The sequence below is a fragment of the Pristis pectinata genome, chromosome 19 (genome assembly GCF_009764475.1).
Source record: "Pristis pectinata isolate sPriPec2 chromosome 19, sPriPec2.1.pri, whole genome shotgun sequence".
In the NCBI taxonomy this organism is placed as follows: Eukaryota; Metazoa; Chordata; class Chondrichthyes; order Rhinopristiformes; family Pristidae; genus Pristis; species Pristis pectinata.
This window is the reverse complement of record NC_067423.1, coordinates 43,978,172-44,005,296: the sequence shown is the minus strand read 5'-3', so window position 1 is coordinate 44,005,296 and position 27,125 is coordinate 43,978,172. Positions and strand designations below refer to the sequence as shown.

At 52.3% G+C, this 27,125-nt stretch overlaps 1 protein-coding gene across 1 annotated transcript in view; it reads left to right on the top strand.

The window, feature by feature from the left end:
- The window catches only part of LOC127580399 (E3 ubiquitin-protein ligase Hakai-like), a 69,837-nt gene that overhangs the window by 7,599 nt on the left and 35,113 nt on the right, over positions 1-27,125 (top strand). Inside the window, 1 exon segment of the mRNA XM_052033807.1 lies at positions 1,531-1,781. Coding sequence (XP_051889767.1) covers positions 1,619-1,781 — 163 coding nt within the window. The 5' untranslated portion in view covers positions 1,531-1,618.

Sequence of the window (27,125 nt, the reverse complement as noted above, 5' to 3'; positions counted from 1 at the left end):
CTCAATGTCAACAAAACAAAAGAGCTGGTCACTGACTTCAGGAAAGGGGGCGGTGTACATGCACCTATCTACATCAATGGTGCTGAGGTCGAGAGGGTTGAGAGCTTCAAGTTCCTGGGAGTGAACATCACCAACAGCCTGTCCTGGTCAAATCATGTAGATGTCACGGTCAAGAAAGCTCACCAGTGCCTCTGCTTCCTCAGGAGGCTAAAGAAATTTGGTTTGTCCCCTTTGACTCTCACCAACTTCTACCGATGCACCATAGAAAGCATCCTATCTGGATGTATGCCGGCTTGGTATGGCAACTGCTCTGCCCAGGACTTCAAGAAACTGCAGAGAGTTGTGGACACAGCCCAGCGCATCACGGACACCGGCCTCCCCTCCTTGGACTCTGTCTTTACCTCTTGTTGTCTTGGTGAAGCAGCCAGCATAATCAAAGACCCGACCCACCCAGGACATTCTCTCTTCTCTCCTCTTCCATCAGGCAGAAGGTACAGGAGCCTGAGGGCACGTACCAGCAGATTTAAGGACAGCTTCTACCCCACTGTGATAAGACTATTGAACGGTTCCCTTATACAATGAGATGGACTATGACCTCCCATTCTACCTTGTTGTGACCTTGCACCTTATTGCATTGCACTTTCTCTGTAGCTGTGACATTTTACTGTTATTGTTTTTACCTGTACTACCTCAATGCACTCAATGTAACTGCACTGGGTAATGAATTGACCTGTATGATCGGTTTGCAAGACAAGTTTTTCACTGTACCTCGGTACAAGTGACAGTAGTAAACCAATATCAAAACAAAACTGTCCCAGCCTACCAATCTCTCCTTATAACTCAAGAGCCCCCAGTCCTGGCAGCATCCCTGTTCACTGCACACAAGTTGTCATGTTCACATTTCATAAACCCACGTTGAGATCTGACTGGATGAGTGGAATTGGCCAAATACAGTGTGTGGGAGAGTGTCAGTTGTGTTTGGTGATGTGGCTCACAGTAGCTCTGTTGCTTAGGAACAGAGGGAAAGCTGCCACCTGATTTGAGGTCCACATTGTGTTTAGTTTTCTCTATTTTCTTTGACAGATCTAAGCACTGCAATCACTGAGTGTTTGTGAATTGGGACAATCTCAGATTGTTCAATAGAGAACAGACAGTCTGGGCCCCAGGGGATCGGACAGTGTGTGACCCAGGGAGGATTGGTCCCGGGGGATCTGCCTGTGTGCGATCTGGGAAATGGGGGCCTTGAATGATCAGACCTGACCTAATGAGCAGAATTGTTTTAGGGTTCCCGACTTACCATAACGCTGTAACACAAAGCTTGATTGGTTACTTTGATCCCTCAGATTCTCTGTGTTCAATATGAGCCACATTGTCCTGAGCTTCCTCTTGAAATTATCATTGCACAGGCAAGCAAAGTAACAACCAGTTTAAGCTAATTGCTGTGGAATCTTGTCAGCCCTGTGTCTCACGTCATGTTCAATTCATGTATTTTTGTTCTCTGCCTTACTGTTACTATTTCACTTGGATTAGTATTTTACAGGTAGCAAATGAAGGGAAACGGGGACAGGCTGCACTAAATCTCTGCACAAAGGCTCATCGGCTGGGAAAATTGATCAGCATGCTTCAAGTGAACAAAGTCGGTGCCCTGCTTCAAGAGAAGGTGATCAGTCCACAGGAAGTGGTCCCAATGAACAAGTTCAGACGGGAAGCTGATCAGTCTGCAGAAACCTGTCTTGCTGAAGAACCTTCTTCTAGAGATTTATTCATGATCCCTGAAAGAGGTTTGTTCATTGAGTTGTTTCAAATTAACAATGTCCAAACATTGCAAATATTGCATCAGAATGCAATCCTGTCACAGATTTGCTTACACTGAAATGGTTACATACTTTGTAAATGTATTTATTGAAGGTAGTCATAGAGTTATACAGCATGGAAACAGGCCCTTCGGCCCAACTGGTCCATGCTAACCAAGATGCCCATTCAAAGCTGGTCCCATTTGCCAGCATTTGGCCCAAAACCTTTCCAATCCATGTACCTGTCCAACTGTCTTTGAAAATGTTATTGTAGCTGCCTCAACCACTTCCTCTGACACTACCTCATTCCACACAGGTACCACCCTTTGTGTTTTGAAAAAAAAAGTTGCCCCTCAAGTTCTTATTGAATCTTCCCCCCTCACCTTAAACCTATGCCCTCTGGTTCCTGATTCCCTAACCTTGGGGGAAAAAAGACTGAATGCATTCACCCTGTCTCTGCCCCTCATGATATTATACACCTTGAGAAGATCACCTCTCAAGTCTCCTGTGTTCCAGTGAATAAAGTCTTAGCCTGTCTAAGCTCTCCTTATTATTCAGTCTCTCATGGCAATATCATTGTAAATCTTTCTGCACTCTTTCTAGTTGAATAACATCTTTCCTACAGCAGGGTGAATTAAACTGGACACAATGCTCCAAATGCGGCCTCACCAGTGTCCTGTACAACAGCACCCTGACCTCCCAACTTTTATACTTAGTGCCCTGACTTAGTGCCAGCATACCAAAAGATGCCTTCCCCACCCTGTCTACCTGTGACTCCCACTTTCACTGAACCAGATACCTGTATTCCACGGTCACTCTGTTCTACAACACTCCCCAGGGCCCTGCCATTCTTGACTTTTCAAAGTGCAACACCTTGCACTTATCCAAATTAAACGCCATTTGCCATTCTCGGCCCACTAACTCAGGTGATCAAGATCCCTTTGTAATTTTTGATGACTACCTTCTTTGTCCACTGCGGCACCTGTTTTAGAATCATCTGCAAATTTACCATGCCTTGTACATCCTTATCCAAATCATTGATATTGATGACAAACACAATGGGTCCAGCGCCGTCACGGTCCTCCAGTCTGAGAAGCAACCTTCCACCATCACTCTCTGCTTTGTACCATCAAGCCAATTGTGTATCCAATTAGCCAGGTCTCCCTAGATTTCATGCACTCTTAACCTTCCAGAGCATCCTACTGTGTAGAACCTTATCAAAGGCCTTACTGAAGTCCATGTAAACCATATATTGTGCCGAACCCTCATCAACTTTCTTGGTCACATCAAAAAACTCAATTAAATTTGTAAGACATGGTCTCCCACACACAAAGCCAAGCTGACTACCTTTGTCCTTCCAGATGTATGTATATCCTATCCCTCAGAATCCTCTCCAGTAACTTGCCTACCACAAATGTTAAACTTACTGATCTATAGTTTCCAGGCTTTTCTTTGCCGCCCTTCTTAAATAGAGACTCAACGTTTGCTAGTCTCCAGTCTACCAGCACCTCACCCGTGGTTAACGATGATGCAAATATCTCAGCCAGCTCCCGCAATTTCTTCTCTAGCCTCCCGCAGTGTTCTTGGAGACATCTGGTCAGGCCCTGGAGATTTGTCTACCTTCATGCCTTTTAAGTCATCCAGCACCTCCTCTATTGTAATGCAGACTATCCCCAAGACCTCCCAGTTTACTTTTCCTGGTTCCAAAGTCTTTGTGTCTTTCTCCATGGTTTAAGAACAGAGGAGAAATATTATTAAAGACATTGCCCATCTCCTGCAGCTCCACACAAGGATGTCCCCTTTGGTCTTTGAAGGGCCGTATTCTCTCTCTAGTTGCAATTTTTCCCTTAAGATAAAATCTCTTTGGATTTTCCTTAATCTTCTGCCAAAGCTATCTCATGCCGCCTTTTTGCCCTCTTGATTTTCTTCTTGAGTACACTCCTGCATCTGCTATACTCCTCCAGGGATTCAGTTGATCCCAGCTGCCTGTACCTGACCCATGCAGCCTTCTTTTTCCTGGCCAGGGCCTTAATATCCCTCGTCATCCAGGGTTCCATATTCCTACCAGCCTTGCCCTTCACTCTAACAGGAATATGCAGACCTTGTGCTCTCACTATCTCACCTTTTAAAAGCCTCCCATTTGCCTGTGGTCCCTTTGCCTGCAAACAACCTACTCCAATCAACTTCCTGTCTCACACTGTCAAAATTCGCCCTGCCTCAATTTAGAACTTGAACCTGTCAACCAGTTCTGTTCCTTTCCATAACTGTTTTAAAACTAATTGAACTATGGTCACTGGTCCCAAAATGCTTCCCCCACTGTCACCTGCCCCACCATATTACCCAAAAGTAGGTCGAGCTTTGTCTTTTCCTGCGAAGGGCCAAGTTTGAACAAATCATGAATCATCACAGGATGATACTCCACTTACTTAATAACATCTGATTTCTCTTCAAGATTTAGCTCTTTAAAAAGGTAGTTTGTTTGCAGGCCAGTTTGTATTTTATCAGTTGGGTTTTCTGAGATTTGGTTTCTAGTGTTCATTTTATACTATTTTAGAATTGGGCAGACACGGTAGTGTAGTGGTTAGCATAACGCTATTACAGCGCTAGTGACCCGGGTTCAATTCTGGCCGCTGTCTGTAAGGAGTTTGTACGTTTTCCCCGTATTTGCATGGGTTTCCTTCAGGTGCTCCGGTTTCCTCCCACATTCTGAAGATGTACGGGTTAGGAAATTGTGGGCATGTTACAAAGTTAATGGCAGGATTCTGGGTAGTGTGGAGGAGCAGAGGGATCTGGGGGTTCATATCCACAGATCCCTGAAAGTTGCCTCACAGGTGGATAGGGTAGTTAAGAAAGTTTATGGGGTGTTAGCTTTCATAAGTCGTGGGATCGAGTTTAAGAGCCACAAGGTAATGATGCAGCTCTACAAAACTCTGGTTAGACCACACTTAGAGTCCTGTGTCCAGTTCTGGTCACGTCATTATAGGAAGGATGTGGAAGCATTGGAAAGGGTGCAGAGGAGACTTACCAGGATGCCGCCTGGTTTAGAGAGTATGCATTATGAGGAGAGACTAAGGGAGCTAGGGCTTTACTCTTTGGAGAGAAGGAGGATGAGAGGAGACATGATAGAGGTATACAAAATATTAAGAGGAATAGATAGAGTAGACAGCCAGCGCCTCTTTCCCAGGGCACCAATGCGCAATACAAGAGGGTGTGGCTTTAAATAATGGGTGGGGAAATATCAGAGGGAGGTTTTTTACCCAGAGAGTGGTTGGGGCATGGAATGTGCTGCCTGGCGTGGTGGTAGAGGCAGGTACATTGGTCAAATTCAAGAGATTGCTAGATAAGCATATGGAGGAATTTAAAATAGAGGGATATGTGGGAGGAAGGGGTTAGATCATTTTAGACGAGGTTTGAAGGTCGGCACAACATTGTGAGCCGAAGGGCCTGTATTGTGTTGTACTGTTCTATGATTCTATGAATTTTTTGGAGGCTGTTGACAATGTGTCTGGTGAACTAGATGAGAGGGTTCCAGTGGACGTGATGCTTTTGGTTCTGAGAATGCTTTCATTGAGGTTCCACACAGGATATTGGTGAGCAAAGTCAGAGAGCATGGAATCAGGGGTGGAGGGGCGCAGGGTAATATGAACGTGCACTGAAAGCTGCTTATCAGTATGCAAAGGGTCGGTAAAGGTAAGTCCTTTACAGCTAGGCAGGCTGTAAATAATGGGGTACCACAGGGGTCAGCGCTTGGGTCTCTTCACAGTAGATGTCAACAAGGTAAACCAAAGGTCATATTTCCATCGCAAGACTAAGTGCAGATGTGAGTAGTGATAATGATGCAAGAAGGCCTGTGGAATATGTCGACAAGCTGAGTGAGTGGGCAGCCAGAGTCAGGTAGAGCACAAGGCATGAAAATGAGATTTCTACGTTGGTAGGAAAAAGAGAAATGCTGAGTATTCTGTAAGTGATGAGAGACTGTGACCTACGTGTATACAGGGGCAGCAGCAGCAGTTAGAGAGGGAGTTATTATGTTGATCTTTATTGCGTGAGGATTGAGTACAAATTTGAAGATGTCTTCCTAGAATTATGTAGCCCTCAGTGAGACAACATCCAGAGTAATGGGTAGAGTTTGGTTTTCTCACCTGAAGGGATCTGCATGTCTTGGAGGGAAGGTAGTGGATTCATTGGACTGGTTCCTGGGATGTAGTCTTTCTCAAGAGAAAAGACTGAGTAAGCTTGGCCTCAATTCTCCAGAGTTTAGAGGACCGAGGTGTAAAACTTTAAAAGGTACAAAGTTTTTACAGTGTTTGACATGGTAGATGTGGGGTGGATGTTTTCATGGCTGATGAATTTTGTACTGGTTATCCCAGTTACCATAATGTCAGAACTAAAGACAGGCTGGTTCTTGTGCTCTCTCTACCATAGACGACTCACCTTCAGAGTTTGGCTGATTGGGATTAAAACCCTCCTTTCAGATGTCACTAAATCATTTTCAATTTTTATTCTAACATTTTTCAGTTGGATAATATTATGACCACTGTTCCTAAAGGTCTCGTAACTATTAATTAACCCTTTCTCCAGATACAGTATGAGATCTGAAAGTCAGTTGTGGTTGGTTCCTCAGCAAACTGATCAGAGAAAATCTCATCCATTGTATGAACTCATCCTCCACATTTTTGCTGCAAATTTGGTTTCTCCAGTCAAAATGTGGATTAACGTCCCCCATTTGGTACTGAAACTACTTGCGGCCTGAATGCAACTTTCTTCGAATGTTTTCTGCCCCTTTCTGTTTCTCATCTCAGAATATTAAAAAATAGACTCCAGGTCCTTCCTGTCCACCACTGTGGGTGCGTGGGTTGGGTGGGGCTGGGGAAGAGGGAGAGGGTCTGGATGGCACACAGATGGGGTGTGGCTGGGGAAGTGGGGGACAGGCTGGGAGGGGATACAGATGAGGAGTGGTTTGATGAAGGAGGAGGGGCTGGCAGGCACACAGATGGACAGTGACTGGGGAAGCAGGTGAGAGGGTGAGGGGCAGAGATGGGGAGCGGCCATGTGAGTCCAGGCCATGTGGAAAGTTGCTGAGCTCAGGCAGGAAGCGTCTTATTTTTCTCAGCCCTCTCTGCTGTTTGCCCACATATCAGGCTGGATGAGAGGTGAATGAACCACAGAAAATTGTCTCCAGTGTCGGAGCAGGTGGGAGAATCTGGGGGCAGTCGATGGGAATGTGGGGACAGGAACGTGGGATCAGTGTAGGATCAGTGTCAATGGGTGCTGGAAGGTCGGCACCCAGTCAGTGGGACAAAGGGCCCGTTTCTGTGCTGTGTGACTCTGTGCTTCTCTCTGTCTCTCTCTCCATCCCTCACCTCCACACTGTCTGTTCCTTCCTCTGTCTCTCCCTCCCCACTCCCTCCCCGTCCCACACTGTACTGATCCCTCTCGTTTCCATGTGTCCATCTGTGACCTGTCACCCAATGTTACCTGTGTCCCTGATGTGAAAAGTCGTTTGTTGTCGCTCTGTGTGTTTCCTGTTACACACAGAGGATCAGAACAGGGCAGAATGAACCAGTGGTGTTTCTATCAGAACTGCAATGGCCACAGAAACAACAGTCAATTATTGAGAACTTTCTGTGCAGAGACAGACGATTCAGCCACACAAACTGTCATGGGAACTCTCTCTGTTTCTCTCTCCCCACCACCTCCCTGCCCCATCCCAACAACTTCTCTCATTTGTATCTGATGCTCAATTTGCATCCGCGATGTTTATGAAGTGTTACCTGTGTCCCTGATGTGAAAAGTTCTTTGTTCTCGGTCTGTGCATTTCCCCTTGCAAACAAGGTGTCAGAACAGGACAGAATTTTTCTTGGTGCATGAGCTGCCTTCAACAGATGTCCTCAGGGATGGGACGGGATTGATCAGATGAGGCTTTTTTTCAATTTCAAAAATAGACTTTATTCAAAAGACAAAATAGATACAAAGGAAGGAACAGTGCAAAAAGAAAACCTTGACATTCATGGTCATTACATTCAGTTGTGTAAACTTCAAAGCAAAACACAAACAAACACAGCACCATTGCCACTTCCCCACAGAGCCTCAGCATTGGCTGCACCGAGCTTCAGTGCGTCCCTCAGCACGGGCTCCTGCAGCCGGGACTGTGCCAGTCGGCAGTGTTCCCTTACGGACATCTCGCTGTGCTGGGAGACCAACAGGTTTCGGGCAGGCCAAAGGGCTTCCTTCACCGAGCTGATGACCTTCCAGCAGCACTTGATGTCTGTCTTGGTGTGTGTCCCTGGGAACAGCCCGGAGATCAGAGAGTCCTCTGTCACGCAGCAACTGTGGATGAACCAGAACATGGACCCTCGCATCCGTCTCCATACCCTCTGAGCAAACCCACAGTCTGCAAAGAGCTGGGTGACCATCTCCTCCCCACCGTAGCCGTCCCAAGCGCAGCGTACATTGGGGGTGATGTGTCGTCTGTAGAGGAAAGCTCTGAGTGGGAGGGAACCTCTCACCACCAGCGAAGCCAGGTCTTGGTGCCTGTAGGTCAGATCTGGCGATGAGATGTTCTGCCATGTGGTTTGGACCGTTTGCTCAGGGAACCAGCCCACCGTATCCATAGTGTTCCTGTCCTGCAGTGTCTGCAGTGTCCCACAGTGCTAGCTGCCTATTTTCCCCGCCGGGGGCGCTGCCTGCGGGAGGGGCGTCTCCCGGCAGCGGCTGTCATTTGTGCCGCTCTGCAGGAGCTGCCCGGGTTCTATCGGGAGCTGATGCGGGTGTGGGGTACGGTCTCCTGCAGTGAGCGCGAGGCTGCTCTCCGTCCGGTTGTGGCGGGGGCTGGGGGAGCGCAGGGCGGATCCCATTTTAAGTAACGCCCACCCCCCCACACCCAACGATGCATCTTCTTTTCTTCGCTTTCCTAGCCTACCTCTCTTTATTCTATCCCCTTTCTTTTCCTTTCTCTCCTGGCCAAGCTGGCCATCCACGGGTCCAGGCGGCGGGCAGCCGAGTGTTCCGGCCGGTCCACCTGCCTGCCCCTCTTACGGGCTTACGTCCGCATCCGGGTGTCCTTGGAGAGGGAGCGCGCAGTATCTGTGGGCATCCTGGGGGAATTCTGCCATCGGTGGGCCCCCCAGGGGATCGCATGTGTCGTGGACAGTGTGAACGAGATTCTGACCTGAAGCGGTGCGTTCTGTGGTCGTTGCTTAGCGTTATTTGCTGCAGTTATGTAGTTAGAAGCTGTCTGTACCATTTTTTTCTTTCTTGTGTCATTTGCTGTAGTTTTGACACTCAATGTCATTTTGTCGTGTTTTGAGTGAATAAACTTTTGTTTGTTCACAAACAAAAAGGACCACAGTCTGGGCTCCTTCCACCACCGCACACGGAGGGGCAGAGGTGGGTGGGAAGCCCCTCGAACAATGAAAGGGGCATCACCTCAGGGGGCCACTTGTGGGCAATGGTGCTGTTTGTTTGCGGTTTATGTTCTTTAATAATTTACACTACTGAATGCAACAACTATGAATGTAAAAGGTTTTTGTGCTGTTTGTTCCTTTGTATATTTTTATTATAAATAAAGTCTCTTTTTGAAATTAAAAAAAGCCTCCTCTGATCAATCCCGTCCCGTCCCGGAGGACCTCTGATAGAGGCAGCTCACGTACTAAGAATGAAGGATTTTTCATGCAGAGACACAAAGCGCAGACTGGAGATGTGTGTTGAGCAATGGAAGGAAACAAAACGATACAAGATTGGGTGGGAGGGAAGATGTGTTGCTGGGAAAGGAGAGAGAGGGAAAATAATTCACTCTGGTTTCTGCGGCCACTGCAGTCAAATAGGAGCACTCCGAGGGTTAATTCTGTCCTGTTCTGACACCTTCCTTGTTTGCAAGAGGAAATGCACAGACCGAGAACAAAGAACTTTTCACATCAGGGACACAGGTAACATTTGGTGAACAGCACAGATGCAAATTGAGTAACAGATACAAATGAGAGAGGTCGTTGAAATGGGGCAGGGAGGTGGTGGGGAGAGAGACACAGGGAGAGCTCCCATGGTAACAGTGCTGTGGTTAACAAACTGTTAACACTAATGAAGGTGCTGAACAAATGACAAGAAGAATGTAGAGTTTTGCACGGTGGTTTTCTCTTTGTGTGTATATTTTGTTGTGAATAAAGTTTATTGTTGAAATGAAACCATCCCTCTACCCCCACACCCACTGCCTGACCTGCTGAGTCCCTCCACACTTTGCTTGTTCCTGTCTGTATTCACCCAGGCCATTCTCTGTCAGATCAGCTCCCACCATTTCCCCGTCATTTCCCTGGACATCAGCCCTCTCTCCAGGGTCACCTCTGTCCGTCTCCGCACTCCCTGTTCCCTCTCCTTGCTCCCTTCCAGTCTGGTCCCTTTGTGGCCAGAAGCTGGAAACCGAGTGTTGCTGGGGGAAAGGTGGGTGGGTGCCAACAACAGCAGGCGTCCTGCTCTGTCTGAAGCCTTCCTTGGTGCTGAGTGTTCGAATCTGGAGAGGTGGTGGGCAGTGTGACCTGAGCAGAAGGCCGGCTATTCCTCGGAGCCCAGCTGGGCCGTGTCAGCCATTATTCTGGAGTTATGGAATTATGCACAGCAGATATTAATTAAAATGAGACCCAGTCTTCAGGAAATAAACCCTGTTCACAATTCTCCTTCCGCTGACACGTTAATGCCAATGGAACCAGTCATCAGGTGTGGAACATTCTCTGAATCTGTCCCATTGTAACTGCAGAGGGGAAGACAACAGATAAACCTTCCCGTTAATTGGTGCTCATTGAAAACTTCAGGCTGAGATTAGGGAAGGCATGAAGTGGCATCTCCTGTATTAGCGCATTGTTAAAGGCACATCCCTGCCACTTATGCACAGTTCAAGCCTGGTTTGTCACTTCATATTCTGGCCCATTATATACTCAGGGAGCCATCCCTCAACACTAACAGAAGAGGGATATTTTGGGAGTCTGGAGTTTGTGCTCAGAAGCTCTTGGACCAGCCTCCAGTGTTGAATATTCAAAGGACTTCTGTAGTTGGGACGTGTTCCCATTGTCACTGAGTAATTCTGCAGAGTTACCTGTCCACATTCAAAATGTATTGGTATTGGTTTATTATTGTCACTTGTACCGAGGTACAGTGAAAAACTTGTCCTTGCATACCGATTGTACAGGTCAATTCATTACACAGCGCTGTTACGTTGGGTTAGTACAGAGTGCATTGATGTAGTACAGGTAAAAACAATAACAGCACAGAGTAAAGTGTCACAGCTACAGAGAAAGTGCAGTGCAGTAAGGTGCAAGGTCAGAACAAGATAGATCGTGATGTCAGAATCCAACTCATTGTATAAGGGAACCGTTCAATTGTCTTATCACGGTGGGGTAGAAGCTGTCCTTAAGTCTGGTGGTACGTGCCCTCAGGCTCCTGTATCTTCTACCTGATGGAAGAGGAGAGAAGAGAGAATGACCCGGGTGGGTGGGGTCTTTGATTATGCTGGCTGCTTCACCAAGGCAGCGAGAGGTAAAGACAGAGTCCAAGGAGGGGAGGCTGGTGTCCGTGATGCGCTGGGCTGTGTCCACAACTCTCTGCAGTTTCTTGCGGTCCTGGGCAGAGCAGTTGCCATACCAAGCCGTGATACATCCAGATAGGATGCTTTCTATGGTGCATCGGTAGAAGTTGGTGAGAGTCAAAGGGGACAAACTGAATTTCTTTAGCCTCCTGAGGAAGTAGAGGCGCTGGTGAGCTTTCTTGGCTGTGGTGTCTACATGGTTAGACCAGGACAGACTCTTGGTGATGTTCACTCTGAGCAACTTGAAACTCTCAACCCTCTTTACCTCAGCACCATTGATGTAACCAGGAGCATGTGCACCATCCCCCTTCCTGAAGTCAATGAGCAGCTCTTTTGTTTTGCTGACATTGAGGAAAAGGTTGTTGTCATGACAGCATGTCACTCAGCTCTCTATCTCCTTCCTATACTCCAACTCATCGTTATTTGAGATACGGTGGTATCATCTGCAAACTTGTAGATGGAGTTAGAGCAGAATCTGGCCACACAGTCATGAATGTTTAGGGAGTAGAGTCGGTGGCTGAGGATGCAGTCTTGTGGGGCACCAGTGTTGGGAATAACTGTGGTGGAGGTGTTGCTGCCTATCCTGACTGATTGTGGTCTGTTGGTCAGGAAGTCAAGGATCCAGTTACAGAGGGAGGTGTTGAGTCCCAGGTCTCGGAGTTTGGTGACGAGTTTGCTTGGGATTATTGTATTGAAGGCAGAGCTGTAGTCAATAAACAATAGTCTAACACAGGTGTCTTTATTGTCCAGATGCTCCAAGATGAGTGCAGGGCCAGGGAGATAGCGACCGCGTAGACCTGTTTTGGTGGTGGGCAAATTCCAGTGGGTTAAGGTTGTCCGGGAGGCTGGAGTTAGTGAGTGCCGTGATCAGCCTCTCGAAGCACTTCATGATGGTGGATGTCAGAGCCACCGGGCGGGAGTCATTGAGGCACGTTACCTTGTTTTTTCTTACTTGCAGCAGCATCACAGCCACAGAGCATTTGATAAGCAGTGTTCACAAGTAAAGCATCATTTAAACATAAATTATACTCAATTTTTACAAGAAAGAACACAATTCAAACAAACAAAAAACAAAGTCCATTTTGGTGCAAAATGATCGATGTGGACATAGTGTTGCTGTACTGAGGTAGTGATTAGGGTTGTGCTGGTTGGTTCAAGAACCAAGTGATTGTAGGGAAGTAGCTGTTCCTGAACCTGTTGGTGTGGGACTTCAGGCTTCTGTACCTCTTGCCCGATGGGAGCTGCGAGAAGATGGCACGGCCCAGATGGTGGGGATCTTTGATGGTGGACGTTGCCTTCTTGAGGCAGCACCTCCTGTAGCTACTCCCGATGGTGGGGAGGGAGGTGCCCGTGACGTATCAGGCTGAGTCCACTGTTCTCTGCAGCTTCTTACGTTCCTGCACATTTGAATTACCATCCCAGACCGTGATGCAACCAGTCAGGATGCTTTCAACAGGACATCTGTGGAAGTTTGTAAGAGTGTTTGGTGACTTAACCTCCTCAGGAAGTAAAGACACTGGGGCGCTTTCCTTGTGAGGTATTTGGTGAAGGGGTTAGACCCAGACACGCCTGTCAGGACGGTACCTATCGAGGTCAGACAACGGCAGGCCCAGAACCCTGACACTGACTCCCACCATCCAGAAACCCCTCACCCCGGGAGAAGCAGAGCCTCTGTCGGAGCTGCCCTCACTCACAGGTGTGGGCGGGAAGGCAGAATCTTGACACAAGCTGGAAGAAATGGTTCAAATTCAGCAGATGCTCCCCAAAGGCACAGGCGTGTCAGTGAAAGCTGAATGCCGGAGGAATCTGTGGGACAGTAGGACCCAGGGGGTGGGAATGGGACCTGGGGGACCAGTGGGAGTGCCAGTAATGAGCAAAGATGTCTGGGAGAAGTGAGGCAGTGAGTGGGGGAGGTGAGAGTAACTGGGGAGGGAGAATGTCTGTGGCTCCCAGACCTGACCAGCCCCATGGATTATGCGGAGCGTAAATATCGGACACGTGAGGAATACTCGGGGGCACAGTCCTGGCCGGGATGGCCCAGTCTTCCTGAAAATGCTGAGGGAAGGGCTGAGCAGCCCACCAGGAGGTTTTTGAACTACCCCACCATAGTATCAGGGCCGGGGAGATAGACCGGAGGAGAAGGAAGAGCGGTCGTAGGGTGGCTGTAGTGAACCGAGCTGCTGTGGGGACACGAGGAACTTGCTTTGTTTGCCAGCTCCGTGCCATTTGATCAATACATTCAGCAGTGTCAGCACGTCTTCTTGCACAGCACCATTGCCACTCCTGTGGCCCCCTGGGGTGATACACCCTTCCGTTGTTTGCGGAGTTTCCCCATTACACTCGGCCCCTCCGTGTGTGGTAGCGGAAGGAGCCCAGACTGTGGTCCTTCCCCACAGAGCCTCAGCATTGGCTGCACCGAGCTTCAGTGCGTCCCTCAGCACGGGCTCCTGCAGCCGGGACTGTGCCAGTCGGCAGCGTTCCCTTACGGACATCTCGCTGTGCTGGGAGACCAACAAGTTTCGGACTCCCCAGTGGAGGTCTCTACACGGGAGTCCTCCCCCTTTACACTAGGGACCTGGGGTGGAGAGTGTTGCACAGAGCAGTACTGTGTAACAGATTCTTCAGTCGGTTTACAGACTCCCCAGCCGCCTGTTGTTTCTGCAGCCAGGAGGAGACGGTGTACCATGTATCTGCAGTGTGTGAGAGGTTGCAGCCTCTGTTTGAGTATCTGAAGGGGCTGCTTCTCAGGTTCTGCCAGGTAGTTTGGACAGTGTGCTTAGAGAACCACCCCACAGTATCCATCGAGTCCTTGTCCTGCAGTATTTGGCACATAGTGCTGCGGTGGGGCCGGGCCCATCCTCCACAACACCGGGGACAGGTAGAACCTCAGCACGTAGTGACACTTGGTGCCCACGTACTTGGGGTCCACACACCAACTGATACAGCCACAAACCAAAGTGGTCATCAGGATGAGGGCAACGTTGGGAACACTTTTGCCCCCATTCTCAGGGGACTTGTGCAGTGTGACACATCAGACTTGCTCCATCTTGGACTCTCAGATGAACCAGAAGATGTCCTGGGTAATTACCGAGGCAGAGGAGTGAGGAACAGGCCACGCTTGCGCCAGGTACAGCAGCCCTGAGAGCACATCACACCTGATGACCAAGTTCCTCCCGGTTATTGACAGACAATGCCGTTTCCACAGATCCAAGTTTTGTTTGGCCTTCCCAATCCGCTCCAGACAATTCTTGTTACACAGCTCAGCCCCTCCGAACCAGACCCCCAGCACCTTCAGGGAGTCGGAGCTGACGGTGAGGGAGACGTTGGATCGGTCGGGCCAGTTACCGAAGAGCACGGCCTCGCTCCTCCTGCGGTTCACTCTGGCCTCCGATGCCAACTCCAACTGACCGCAGATGCTGATCAATCTGTGAAATGACCATGGGTCCCAGCAGAAGATGGCAACATCGTCCATGTACAGGGAGGTTTTGCCTTGTGTGCCCCCACTGCCCGGCAACGTCACCCCTCTTGTGCTCTCATCCTTCCTGACAAACAAGACGGGGGAGAGTGGACAACCCTGCCTGACTCCAGACCTGATGGGGAAACTCTCTGTCTCCCGCCCATTGATTTGCACTGCACTACAGAGATCTGTGTGGAGCAGTTGGATCCCATTCCTGATTCCCTCCCCAAAAGCCATTTTGGAGACCACGTCCATCATGTACGTGTGTGATCACCTATCAAAGACTTTCTCCTTGTCCAAACTGACCAGGCAGGTGTCCACCCCGATGTCCTGCACGTAGGCGATGGTATCCCTGAGCAACACAAGGCTGTCGGAGATTTTTCTGCCAGGTACAGCACAGGTTTGGTCTGGGTGGAACACCTGTCCCAGAGCAGACTTGACCCAGTTATGATGACCTTGGACAGGATTTTGTAATCCACATTCTTCAGTGAGGTAGGTCTCCAATTCCTGATGCCCTCCCTCTCCCCCTTCTGCTTCTAGATGAGGGAGATGCTGCCCTTCCTCTTGGAGTCTGAGCTAATGCCGGGCAGAATAGCCCCAGAGAGTGTGACATTTTCTGAACCTGTTTAAAGCATGAATGGCCTGTGAGTTTACTAACACTGCATGAGGTGTGGCCACTCATGACTTCACTTGAGGAAGATAGAAAGTGTGAGTGAGTGAGTGAGTGAGTGCAAATGCATCAGGTGTTTGTTAAAGTTGTATTGGGAGGATGTTTGAGTTCATCCTGTGCTTCAGAGGATGTGACTGAAAAAATTCTGCTACTCCATGCAGAATGAATCTGTAGGACCATTTAACAAAAGGGTCAATGAGAAGCTGGAGGGACATATATCAGAGTACTCCTCCAATGAGAGTCAGAGCAGGACACAACTGGTAAAAAGACAAAATTTGTAATAAGGGCGGTAAGCTAATGGCATAAGGAGAAGTGAATAGCTATTACAGAGATGTGGTTGCAGATTTTTGTGAATTAAATACTCCAGCATACTTAACTTTTAGAAGTGACAGTGTTGGCCTGAAGAAATTAAAAATCTGCAGAACTGCTAGCTGGAACAAGTCAAGGACAGTGGACAAGTAGACACAACAAATGTCTTTGTTCTCACTATGACGAGGAGGCTGTCGTTCTGTGAGACTGTTCTTGTGACCACCATTTTGTGAACCAGTTTTCTGAACTAACTTGCTGGATTAAAGACATCGAAAGTGGACATAATGAGGCCCGACTGATAAGCTGCTAAATCAGATATCATTTCCAAATAACAATTTAATTGTGGGATGCTCTTTGATAAGGTAGAAGAACCAACGTAGGCTTATAAGCCTTTGTGCGTGAACTGAAACAACCTGAGCCCAGTGTCTGACTTGAACTGGCTGCAGCTGGTTTGAAATGACCTGATTCAGGGAAATGCAAGGGAATGACATCAGAGGCATGTCCTTTTTTGGGAGAAGAGCCACCTGTAGCCTTGGACCAGAGCCAATGAAAAGTGGACACAGGATAGCCCAATAAGTCAAAAGCAACAGAGTCGAACTATAACAGTTTTGAACTGGTAAGGAAAAAGAGTAAAAATGAAGGACTTCAGAGGTAGAGCAGCGAGAACTCTGGAGACCAACTATCAGAAGGAAGACCCCCATGCCTAGGGCAGGGAGAAGAAGGATCAATCGTTTGGTCAACAGGAGATGCCGTATTTCAGTGTTGTAAGTGGGAGAGGTAGTTTGGGTGAGTACTGGTACCAAGGAACAACTGCATTCAGGAATTGTTGACCCAGAGTCAACATATCTTATGTGGATATTTGCATTGATATAATAAAGTTGACAATAAAGTTGCAAATTTTGAATTAATTAGGATTTGTGTGGTCATTTACCTAATCTCAGTTAATTGATCGAGGTAAGGGTCAACATATTTGGTGTCCCTGGGTGGGCTCAAAAGAAAAGAGGGTGCAGTTTCAAGTTGAACCCATCCCATAGTTAGGAAATCAAAATGGGGAAGGAAGGGAAGGATGTAAAGAACCCAGGGGGTTTGGAGAATTGGAGAGATTACCTATACAGTTACATACAAAGAAAATGGCCTGACTACAAGGAGTGGATGGGAAAGGTTGAGAATGAAAGGGCTGGGACCCCTGGAGATACATTATAGAAGACAGTTAGTGAAAAGAAATCAAAGCAATTACAAGAGATTAAAAAGGCTGTGAAGATAGGATGTATGATGCAAGATATAATTGAAGTGAAGAGAAAAAAACACAAGTTGGCAGGAGAATTGTGTGTGTGCAGGGAAGAGTTGGAGAGAGAAAGGACAGAAAATGAGGGAATAACATGTTTCCGTGATTTATTCATTGATAACTTTTTTATCTTTTGAACAGTTGTCTAATAAATACAATTTGCCTAGATCACACTTTTTTCGATACTTACAGATTAGAATTTTTTTTAAAGTTACTATGCCTTCTTTTCTGACTCCATATAAAATTGAAATTACGTAAAACATTTTAGGTTTTAATCCCTATTAGAAGGGCTTGATAGCAATAATCTATGATCTAATTATGAAAATTCGTCCAGAGACACTTGATAAAATTAAGAATGAATGGGAAAGAGAACTCCAGATACTTTTACCCACAGAGACATGGAAGAAAATTCTTCATTTAGTTAATACATCTTCAATATGTGTCAGACACTCTTTGGTACAGTTTAAGGTGGGTCACAGGACCCATATGTCTAAGGATAAATTAGCTTGTTTTTATCAACATATAAATCCTAGATGTGACAGTTGTAATTTGGAGGTGGCTTCCCTGACACTAATGTTTTGGTCCTGTCCTTTTTTGGAAGAATATTGGAAAGATTTTTAACATTATTTTAACTGTACTGAATATTGACTTACAACCTCACCCTATCACTGCAATTTTTGGGCTAGCAATGAAGGAATCTGGCCACTTATCTGCTTCCGCTAACCGTATGATTGCCTTTGTCACATTAATAGCCAAGCGATCCATTTTGTTTAAATGGAAGGATCCAATACCCCCTACTACATTTCAATGGTTTTCTCAAACTAGATCATGTTTAAACTTAGAGAAAATTAGGAGTGGTACTGTTGATCCTTCGCTTAAATTTGAGGAAATTTGGAGCCCATTTATTCAATATTTTCATATGATGTAGATCCCCTTTCCATAACCTTTGAACTTAGAGGAGCGGAGTTGACAACATAATATTGCTCTTTGTTCATCGAGAAATATCAGTCCAGTTTTTTTTCTTTTGAAATTTTTTTAGTTTGTTTTGATTCATTACTTAGAATTTTTTTTGATTTGGAGGTTCTTTTTTTTATACAATAAATCTTTTTCTTTCCCTTTTTGATTTTTTTTGTATTATATTCGCTAAGAGACTGTGGGGTCTAGAATATATTTTTTATTCCTTATGACTATATATGTCATGATTGTTCTCCCGATCTCTTTGTATTACGTGTATAATCACTGATGTTATATGTATTAATCTGTATTAATTTGAAAATTAATAAAAAGATTGAAAAAGGAAGAAAGAAAATGAAATGCTGTGGGAGCAGAGGCAGGTGAATTGATGCATGAGTCAATCAGGCTCAGTGTGAGTATGTGATGAGGGAGAAGGAAAAAGGTGAAGAGGAGTGTAAAAAGGCGAATATGGAAGTAGAGAGAGAGAGGTCAGTGCCAGGACTCACGGACTACTGTGAATGTAGTGCAGAAGTCGGCAGCCAAGAGGAAAAGCAGCGCTGATCACACCAAGTGTTTAAAACAGACAGAGAAGCTGCAAGGTCAGTTCAGCTCGGAGGGGAATGAGATGTGCATTTGGGGTGAGCACGAACGATGACAGTGATGTAGATCAGGGTGACTTGGAGAACAAGGTGACACACTACAACAGTGAGGGCGATTGAGCCTGCCTCTCTCTGAGGAGGTAGAGCCTTCAGCACCCCCAGCCTCCAGTGGATCGATGGAAGAAGGATCAATCATTTGGCCAACGGGAGATCCCGTATTCGGTGCTGTAAGTGAGAGAAGCAATTTGGGTGAGCACTGGCACCAAAAGAACAATAGCTTTCAGGAATTGGGGTCAACATACCTTACATGGATATTTGCATTGATTTAATGAAGTTGGCACAATAAAGTTGCAAGTTTTGATTTAATTAGGATTTGTGTGATCATTTAGCTAATCTAAATTGGTTGACTGAGGTAAGGGTCAACAACAGGCAAATGGAAAAGGGGTGGCCTTGATTTTAAACCATAAGACAAAGGCCACAGAAAAGAACAACCTTGGGTTTGAAAATCAACAAAATTTGGGCAGAGCTGAAGGTAAATGGCCAGAGAACATTGGTGGGGGTTGAGCGTTGGCTCCCAGGGGGGAATGGTGGGGTGGGGTGGGGGTTGAGCGTCGGATCCCAGATGGGAATGGTGGGGTGGGGTAGAGCTCTAGATGAGGACTTTACAAGATGTTGTTAGCGCCATCTGATAATCAGGAGGGACTTACCTCTATATATAGACCGGGCAAACAGGATTAGCAGTCATGGCATGGAACATGAGTTTATGGTGTGCTTAAATATTGGCTTATACAGGAAAATGACGTCTCAGTGGGAGAGCATATTGGAAACAGTGGTCATAACTCCTTCAGTTCTAAGATAGTTATGAATAAGGATATGTCTGGATCTAGTATTAAACTGGGGCACGGCAAATTACAGCACCATTAGCAGGAGCTTGGGAGGGTAAATTGGGTTAATTGGGTAGGTCAACATCCGACCAGTGGGAGTCAGTTTTGGAGAAGATGCTTAGGGATAGGATTTACTCACATTTGTAAGAACATGGGCTAATTAGGGACAGCCAGCATGGCTTTGTGTGGGGCAGGTCATGTCTTTCTAACTTGATTCAGCTTTTTTGAGGTGATCAAGGTGATCTACGAGGGTAGGGCAGTGGATGTGTCTACGTGGATGTTTGACAAGGTCCCTGATGGTAGGTGGATCCGGAAGATTAAGACGTGTGGGATCTACAGTTATTTGGCAGTTTGGATTCAGAAATGGCTTGCCCATAGAAGACAGAGGGTAGTGGTGGTAGGGTGTTATTCTGGCTGGAGTTCTGTGACCGGTGGTGTTCTACAGAGGTCAGTGCTGGGACCTCGATTTTTGTAATATATGTAAATGACTTGGACAAAAATGTAGATGGGTGGGTTAGTAAGTCTGCAGAAGGCTGTCAAAGGATACAGCAGGATATACATCAGTTACAGATATGGGCAGAGAAATGGCAGATGGAGCTTAATCTGGGCAAGTGTGAGGTGTTGCACTTTGGGAGGTCAAATGTAAGGGGCAAGTATACAGTAAGCGCCCTTAACAGCAGTGATGTACAGAGGGATCTTGAGGTCCAGGTCCACACCTCCCTGGTCCACAACACAAGTAGAAAGGGCTGTAAAGAAAGAGTACGGTATGTTTGCCTTCATCACCAGGGGCATAGAGTATAAGAGTCAGGAAGTTATGGTGCAGCTGTATAAAACATTGGTTAGGCCACAACATTATGAGAAGCATAGATACGGTAGACAGCCAAAATCTTTTCCTCAGGTAGATATGTTGAATATGAGAGGACATAGCTTTAAAGTGTGAGGGGAAAAGTTTAAGGGGGACGGCGGGGTAAGTTGATTTTTTACACACAGAGAGCGGTGGGTGCCTGGAACGGGCTGCCATGGGTGGTGATGGAAGCAGATACGGCAGGGGTGTTCAACAGGCTTTCAGACGGCCACATGAATACGCAGGGAACGGTGGGAGATGGATCACGTGCAGGCAGAAGGGATTAATTTAATTTGGCCTCATGCTTGGCACAGACATGGTGGGTGGAAGGGCCTGTTCCTGTGCTGTACTGTTCTGTGTTCTATGCATTCTATGTTTCATTCAATCCGAAGGAAGTGACCTGGGAAATCATGTAGTGTGAGCTGGCAATGGTGGATTGGGAAGCTAAATTAAAGGCACTGGCAGTGAGTCAGTAAGGGCTAACTTTTAAAGAAATATGGAACGAAAGATGGAAATGTAAGCCCAGTGGTTAAAAAAGGAGAGAGAAAATAGGAAGCTGCTGTCTGGTTCTAACACCGGCAGGAGGCAACATACCGGAGCCCATGGTAAAGGATGTGATAGCTGGGCACTTGGGTAATACCAATGGGATTACACAAAGTCAGCATGGATTTATGAAAGGAAATTCATGTTAGACCAGCCCACTGGAGATTTTTGGGGATGTAAAATAGGTAACGAAGATCCGGTGGGTCTGGTGTATTTGAATTTTCAGAAGGCCTTTGATAAAGTCCCATTTAAGAGGTGAGTTGGAAATTTCAAGCTCTTGGAATTGAGGGTAACATACTGGCATGGATTGTAAACTGGCTGACAGGGAGTTAGGATAAGGGAGTCTTTAGGGGGTGGCAGGCACTGATGGTGGTGTACCAGAGGATCAGTGGATGGGTACAGCTCTCCACAATATATTTCAACAACTTGGATGAAAGTACCTAATATAATATTTCCAAGGTTGTCGATAGCTGGGGTTGAGTTATCAGCAGGATGCAGAGACTTCAGACAGATGCAGCTTAGAAGGTGAATGGTATCATGGCCTTCACTGCAAGAGGCTTTGAGTAGGTAAGGATGTCTCACTGTGAATATACAAGGTTTTGGTGAGACTACTGCTGTGGTATTGTGTGTAGTTGTGGTCTCCATACCCATGCTTGTCACACAGGGACACAGTGAAGGTTTGTCAGGCCGATTGCTGGGCTGTGAGGGGAGATTGGGTTAATGCGGCCTGTATTCACTGGGGGTCAGTGAACGAGAGCAGATGCCAGCGAAACACACAGACAGGGAGCTCACGCCCTCCCCTCACCACCCCCTCACCTCCCTCTCCCCTCACCACCCTCGCCCACCTCCTCCCTCACCACCCTCCCCCTCACCACCCCCTCACCTCCCTCTCCCCTCACCACCCCTCACCTCCCTCTCCCCTCACCTACCTCCTCCCTCACCACCCTCTCACCTTCCTCCCCATCACCTCCCCCTCCCCCTCACCTCTCCCTCCTCATCTCACCCTCCCTCAACCTCCCCTCCTCTCACCTCCCCCTCGCCCCACTCCCTCACCATCTCTCCCTAATTCATCCCCTCCCCTCCCTCCCTTACCCTCCACCCCCTCTCTCCCTCACACTCTCCACTCCCTCACCCGCTCCCTACCTAACGATCTCTTCCCCTCATCCTCCCCCTCTCATGACCCCCTCGCTCCCTCCCCACTTCCTTGACTCTTTCGCTTTCCTCCCTCACCCTCCCCCCCGCATCTTAACCCCTCCCTCCCTCGACCTCCACACTCTCCAACCATCACCCTCCCCCTCCCCTTCCCTCGCTCCCCTACCTCCCCTTCCCCCCTTCTTCCTTCCCACCTTCCGCTTCCCCACTTCCCCCTCCCTTCCCCACTCCCCCTCCCTCCCCCCTCCTCCCCTCCCACTTCCCCCTTCCCCTCCGCCCCACCCCATTCCCCCCTTCCCTACCCCCTCACACCCTCCCGCTCCCCTCCCCACTTCCCCTTCCACTCCCCACCCCCTTCCCCCTCCCCACCCTCCCACTCTCCGCACTCCCTCACTCACCCTCTTCCCACTCCCTCACCAACCCTCCATCCCCTCTCATCATCCCCTTGCCCCCTCCCCCTCCACCCCTGACACTCCCCCCAACCCCCTTCCCCCCTCAGTCCCTTCCCACTCCCCCTCCCCTTCTCCCCCTCAACCCCCTCCCTCCCTCCCAATCCCTGCATTCGCTCCCTCCCCCTTCCCCCTCTCCCCTCCCTCCCCTCTCCCTCCCTCCTCACCCCTCCCTTCCCCCCCTCCTCGTCCCCCTCCCCTCGTCCTCCTCCCCCTCCCCTTTCCCTCCCCCCCACTCCTCGCCCTCCCCTTCCCTCTGCCCTCCTCCCTGCTTCCCTCCCTTCCCCCCTCCCCTCCTCCCCTTTCCCCCTCCTCCTCATCCACCCTCCCTCCCTCTCCCCTTCCCTCCTCACCCCTCCTTTCCCCCTCCTCCTCCTCTTCCCACTCCCCTTCCCTCCTCCCGCCTTCCCCCTCCCTCCCTCCCCTTTCCCTCCCTCCCCTCCCTTCCTTCCGCCCTCATCCTCCTACCCTACTCCCCCGTTCCCCCCTCCCTCCGTTCCTCCCTCCCCTTCCTCTCTCCCTCCTTCTCCTCCACCCTCCATCCCCTTCTCCCCATTCCTCCCTCTCCCCTACCCCCCACCTCCCTCCCCCTTCCCCCACCTCCTCCCTCCCCCTCCTCCCTCCCCCTCCACCCTCTCCCCTCTCCCCCTCCCTCCCCCTCTCCCCCTCCCTCACTCTCCCCCTCCCTCCCTCCTCCCTCTTCTCCCCTCCACTCCCCCTCTCCCCTCCCTCCCCCCCTCTCCCCTACCCCTCCCCCTCTCCCCTCCCTCCCCCCTCCCTCCCACCCTCCCCCCTCCCTCCCTCCTCCCTCCCTCCCCCCTCTCCCTCTCCATCCCACCCACCCCCATCTCCCTCCCTCCCACCCTCCCCCTCCCCCCTCTCCCTCCCCCTCTCCCTCTCCCTCTCCCCCCTTTCCCCCCTCTCTCCCCCCTCCCTCCTCTCCCCCCCTCCCTCCCTCCCTCCTCTCCCCCCTGCCCCCTCCCTCCCCTCCCCCCTCCTCTCCCCCTCCCCCCTCCCTGCTCCCTCCCTCCTCTCCCCCCCTCCCCTCCCGCCCTCCTCTCCCCCCTCCCTCCCTCCTCTCCCCCCTCCCTCCCTCCTCTCCCTCTCCCCCTCCCCTCCTCCCCCCTCCTCTCCCCCCCCTCTCCCCCCCTCCCCCCCTCCTCTCCCCCCCTCCCCCCTCCTCTCCCCCCCTCCCCTCCCCCCTCCTCTGCCCCCCCTCCCCCTCTCCCCCCTTTCCCCCCTCCCTCCACCCCTCTCCCCCCTTTCCCCCTCCCTCCCTCCCCCCTCTCTCCCCCCTTTCCCCCCTCCCTCCCTCCCCCCTCTCCCTCCCCCCTCCTCTCCCCCTCTCTCCCCTACCCCTCCCCCTCTCCCCTCCCTCCCCTCCTCCCCTACCCCTCCCCCTCTCCCCTCCCTCCCCCCCCTCTCCCCTCCCTCCCCCCTCCCTCCCCCTCCCCCCTCCCTCCCACCCTCCCCCTCTCCCCCTCCCCCCCTCTCCCTCCCCCTCTCCCCCCTCTCCCTCCCACCCTCCCCCCATCTCCCTCCCTCCCACCCTCCCCCTCTCCCTCCCCCTCCCCCTCCCTCTCTCCCCCTCCCCTCTCCCCTTTCCCCCCTCCCTCCCTCCTCTCTCCCCCCTCTCTCCCACCTTTCCCCCCTCCCTCCCTCCCCCCTCTCTCCCCCCTCCCTCCTCTCCCCCCTCCCTCCCTCCTCTCCCCCCTGCCCCCTCCCTCCCCCCCTCCTCTCCCCCTCCCCTCCCCTCCCCCCTCCTCTCCCCCTCCCCCTCCCTGCTCCCTCCCTCCTCTCCCCCCCTCCCCTCCCCCCCTCCCCTCCCGCCCTCCTCTCCCCCCTCCCCCCTCCTCTCCCCCCCCTCCCCCCCTCCTCTCCCCCTCCTCCCCTCCTCTCCCGCCTCCTCCGCCCCCCCTCCCCCCCTCCTCCTCCCCCTTTCCCCCCTCCTCCCTCCCCCCTCTCTCCCCCCTCCCTCCCCCCTCTCTCCCCCCTCCCTCCCCCCTCTCTCCCCATTTCCCCCCTCCCTCCCTCCCCCCTCTCTCCCCCCCTCTCTCCCCCTCCCTCCCTCCCCCCTCTCCCCTCCCTCCCCTCCACCCCTCCCCTCCCTCCCCCCTCCCTCCCTCCCCTCCCTCCCTCCTCTCCCCCTCCCTCCCTCCTCCTCTCCCCCCTCCCTCCCTCCCTCCTCTCCCCCCTGCCCCCTCCCTCCCCCCTCCTCTCCCCCCCTCCCCTCCCCCTCCTCTCCCCCCTCCCTCCCTCCTCTCCCTCTCCCCCTCCCCGCCCCCCCTCCCCCCCTCCTCCCTTTCCCCCCTTCCTCCCCCCCTCTCCCCCTCCCTCCCTCCCCCCTCTCTCCCCCCTCTCCCTCCCCCCTCCTCTCCCCCTCTCCCCTACCCCTCCCCCTCTCCCCTCCCTCCCCCCCTCTCCCCTACCCCTCCCCCTCTCCCCCTCCCCCCCTCCCTCGCCCTCTCCCCTCCCTCCCACCCTCCCCCCTCCCTCCCTCCCACCCTCCCCCCTCTCCCCCTACCCCCCCCTCCCTCCCTCCTCTCTCCCCCCTCTCTCCCACCTTTCCCCCTCTGTCCCCCTCCCTCCTCTCCCTCCCCCCCTCCTCTCCCCCCTGCCCCCTCCCTCCCCCCCTCCTCTCCCCCTCCCGTCCCCTCCCGCCCTCCTCTCCCCCCCTCCCTCCCTCCTCTCCCTCCCCCACTCCTCTCCCCCCTCCCCCTCCTCTCCCCCCCTCCTCTCCCCCTCCTCCCCTCCTCTCCCCCCTCCTCCGCCCCCCCTCCCCCCTCCCCCTTTCCCCCCTCCCTCCCTCCCTCCCCCCTCTCTCCCCCCTCCCTCCCTCCCCTCTCTCCCCCATTTCCCCCCTCCCTCCCCCCCTCTCTCCCTCTCCCTCTCTCCCCCTTTCCCCCCTCTCTCCCCCCCCTCTCTCCCCCTCCCTCCCTCCCCCCTCTCCCCTCCCTCCCCTCCACCCCTCCCTCCCTCCCCCCTCCCTCCCCTCCCTCCCTCCTCTCCCCCCTCCCTCCATCCCTCCTCTCCCCCCTCCCTCCTCTCCCCCCTCCTCCCTCCCTCCCTCCTCTCCCTCCCTCCTCTCCCCCCCTCCCTCCCTCCTCTCCTCCCTCCTCTCTCCCCCCTCCTCCCTCCTCTCCCTCCCCCTCCCTCCCTCCCCCCTCCCTCCCTCCCTCCCTCCTCTCCCCCCTCCTCCTCTCCCCCCTCCCCTCCCTCCTTCCTCTCCCCTCCCTCCTCCTCTCCCTCCCTCCCTCCCTCCTCTCCCCCTCCCTCCCTCCTCTCCCCCCCTCCCTCCTCTCCCTCCTTCCCTCCCTCCTTCCCTCCCTCCTCTCCCCCCCCCTCCCTCTCTCCCTCCCCCCCTCCTCTCTCCTCCCCCCCTCTCCCTCTCTCCTCCCCCCCTCTCCCTCCCCCCTCTCCCTCCCTCCCTCCCTCCCCTCTCCTTCCCTCCCCCCCTCCCCCTCCCTCCCTCCCCCCCTCCCCCTCCCCCTCTCCCTCCCCCCCCCCCCCCCTCTCTCCCTCCCCCCCCCTCTCCCTCCCTCCCTCCCCCCCTCTCCCTCCCTCCCTCCCCCCTCTCCCTCCCTCCCTCCCCCCTCTCCCTCCCTCCCCCCCCCCTCCCTCCCCCTCTCCCCCCCTCCCCCCCTCTCCCTCCCCCCTCTCCCCTCTCCCCCTCCCCCCCTCTCCCTCCCCCCTCCCCCCTCTCCCCCTCCCCCCTCTCCCCCTCCCCCCCTCTCCCTCCCCCCTCCCCCCTCTCCCCCTCCCCCCTCTCCCCCTCTCCCCCCTCCCCCCCTCTCCCCTCCCCCCCTCTCCCCTCCCCCCTCTCCCCCTCCCCCCTCTCCCTCCCCCCCTCCCCCCCCTCTCCCTCCCCCCTCCCCCCTCTCCCCTCCCCCCTCCCCCCTCTCCCCCTCCCCCCCCTCCCTCCCCCTCCCCCCTCTCCCTCCCCTCTCCCTCCCCCCTCTCCCCCTCCCCCCCTCTCCCTCCCCCCTCTCCCCCTCCCCCCCCTCCCTCCCCCCCTCTCCCTCCCCCCTCCCCCCTCCCCCCCCTCCCTCCCCCCCTCTCCCTCCCCCCTCCCCCTCCCCCTCCCCCCCTCTCCTTCCCTCCCCCCTCCCCCCCTCCCCCCCTCCCCCCCTCTCCCTCCCTCCCCCCTCTCCCCTCCCTCCCTCCCTCCCCCCTCTCCCTCCCTCCCTCCCCCCTCTCCCTCCCTCCCTCCCCCTCCCTCCCCCCTCCCTCCCCTCCCCCTCCCTCCCCCCCTCCCCCTCCCTCCCTCCCCCTCCCCCTCCCTCCCCCCCTCCCTCCCCCTCCCTCTCCCTCCCTCTCCCTCCCTCCCCCTCCCTCCCCCTCCCTCCCCCTCCCCCTCCCTCCCTCTCCCTCCCCCTCCCTCCCTCTCCCTCCCCCTCCCTCCCTCTCCCTCCCCCTCCCTCCCCCCCCTCCCTCCCTCCCTCTCCCTCCCCCTCCCTCCCTCCCTCTCCCTCCCCCTCCCTCCCTCTCCCTCCCCCTCCCTCCCTCCCTCTCCCTCCCCCTCCCTCCCTCCCTCTCCCTCCCCCTCCCTCCCTCCCTCTCCCTCCCTCCCTCTCCCTCCCCCTCCCTCCCTCCCTCTCCCTCCCCCTCCCTCCCT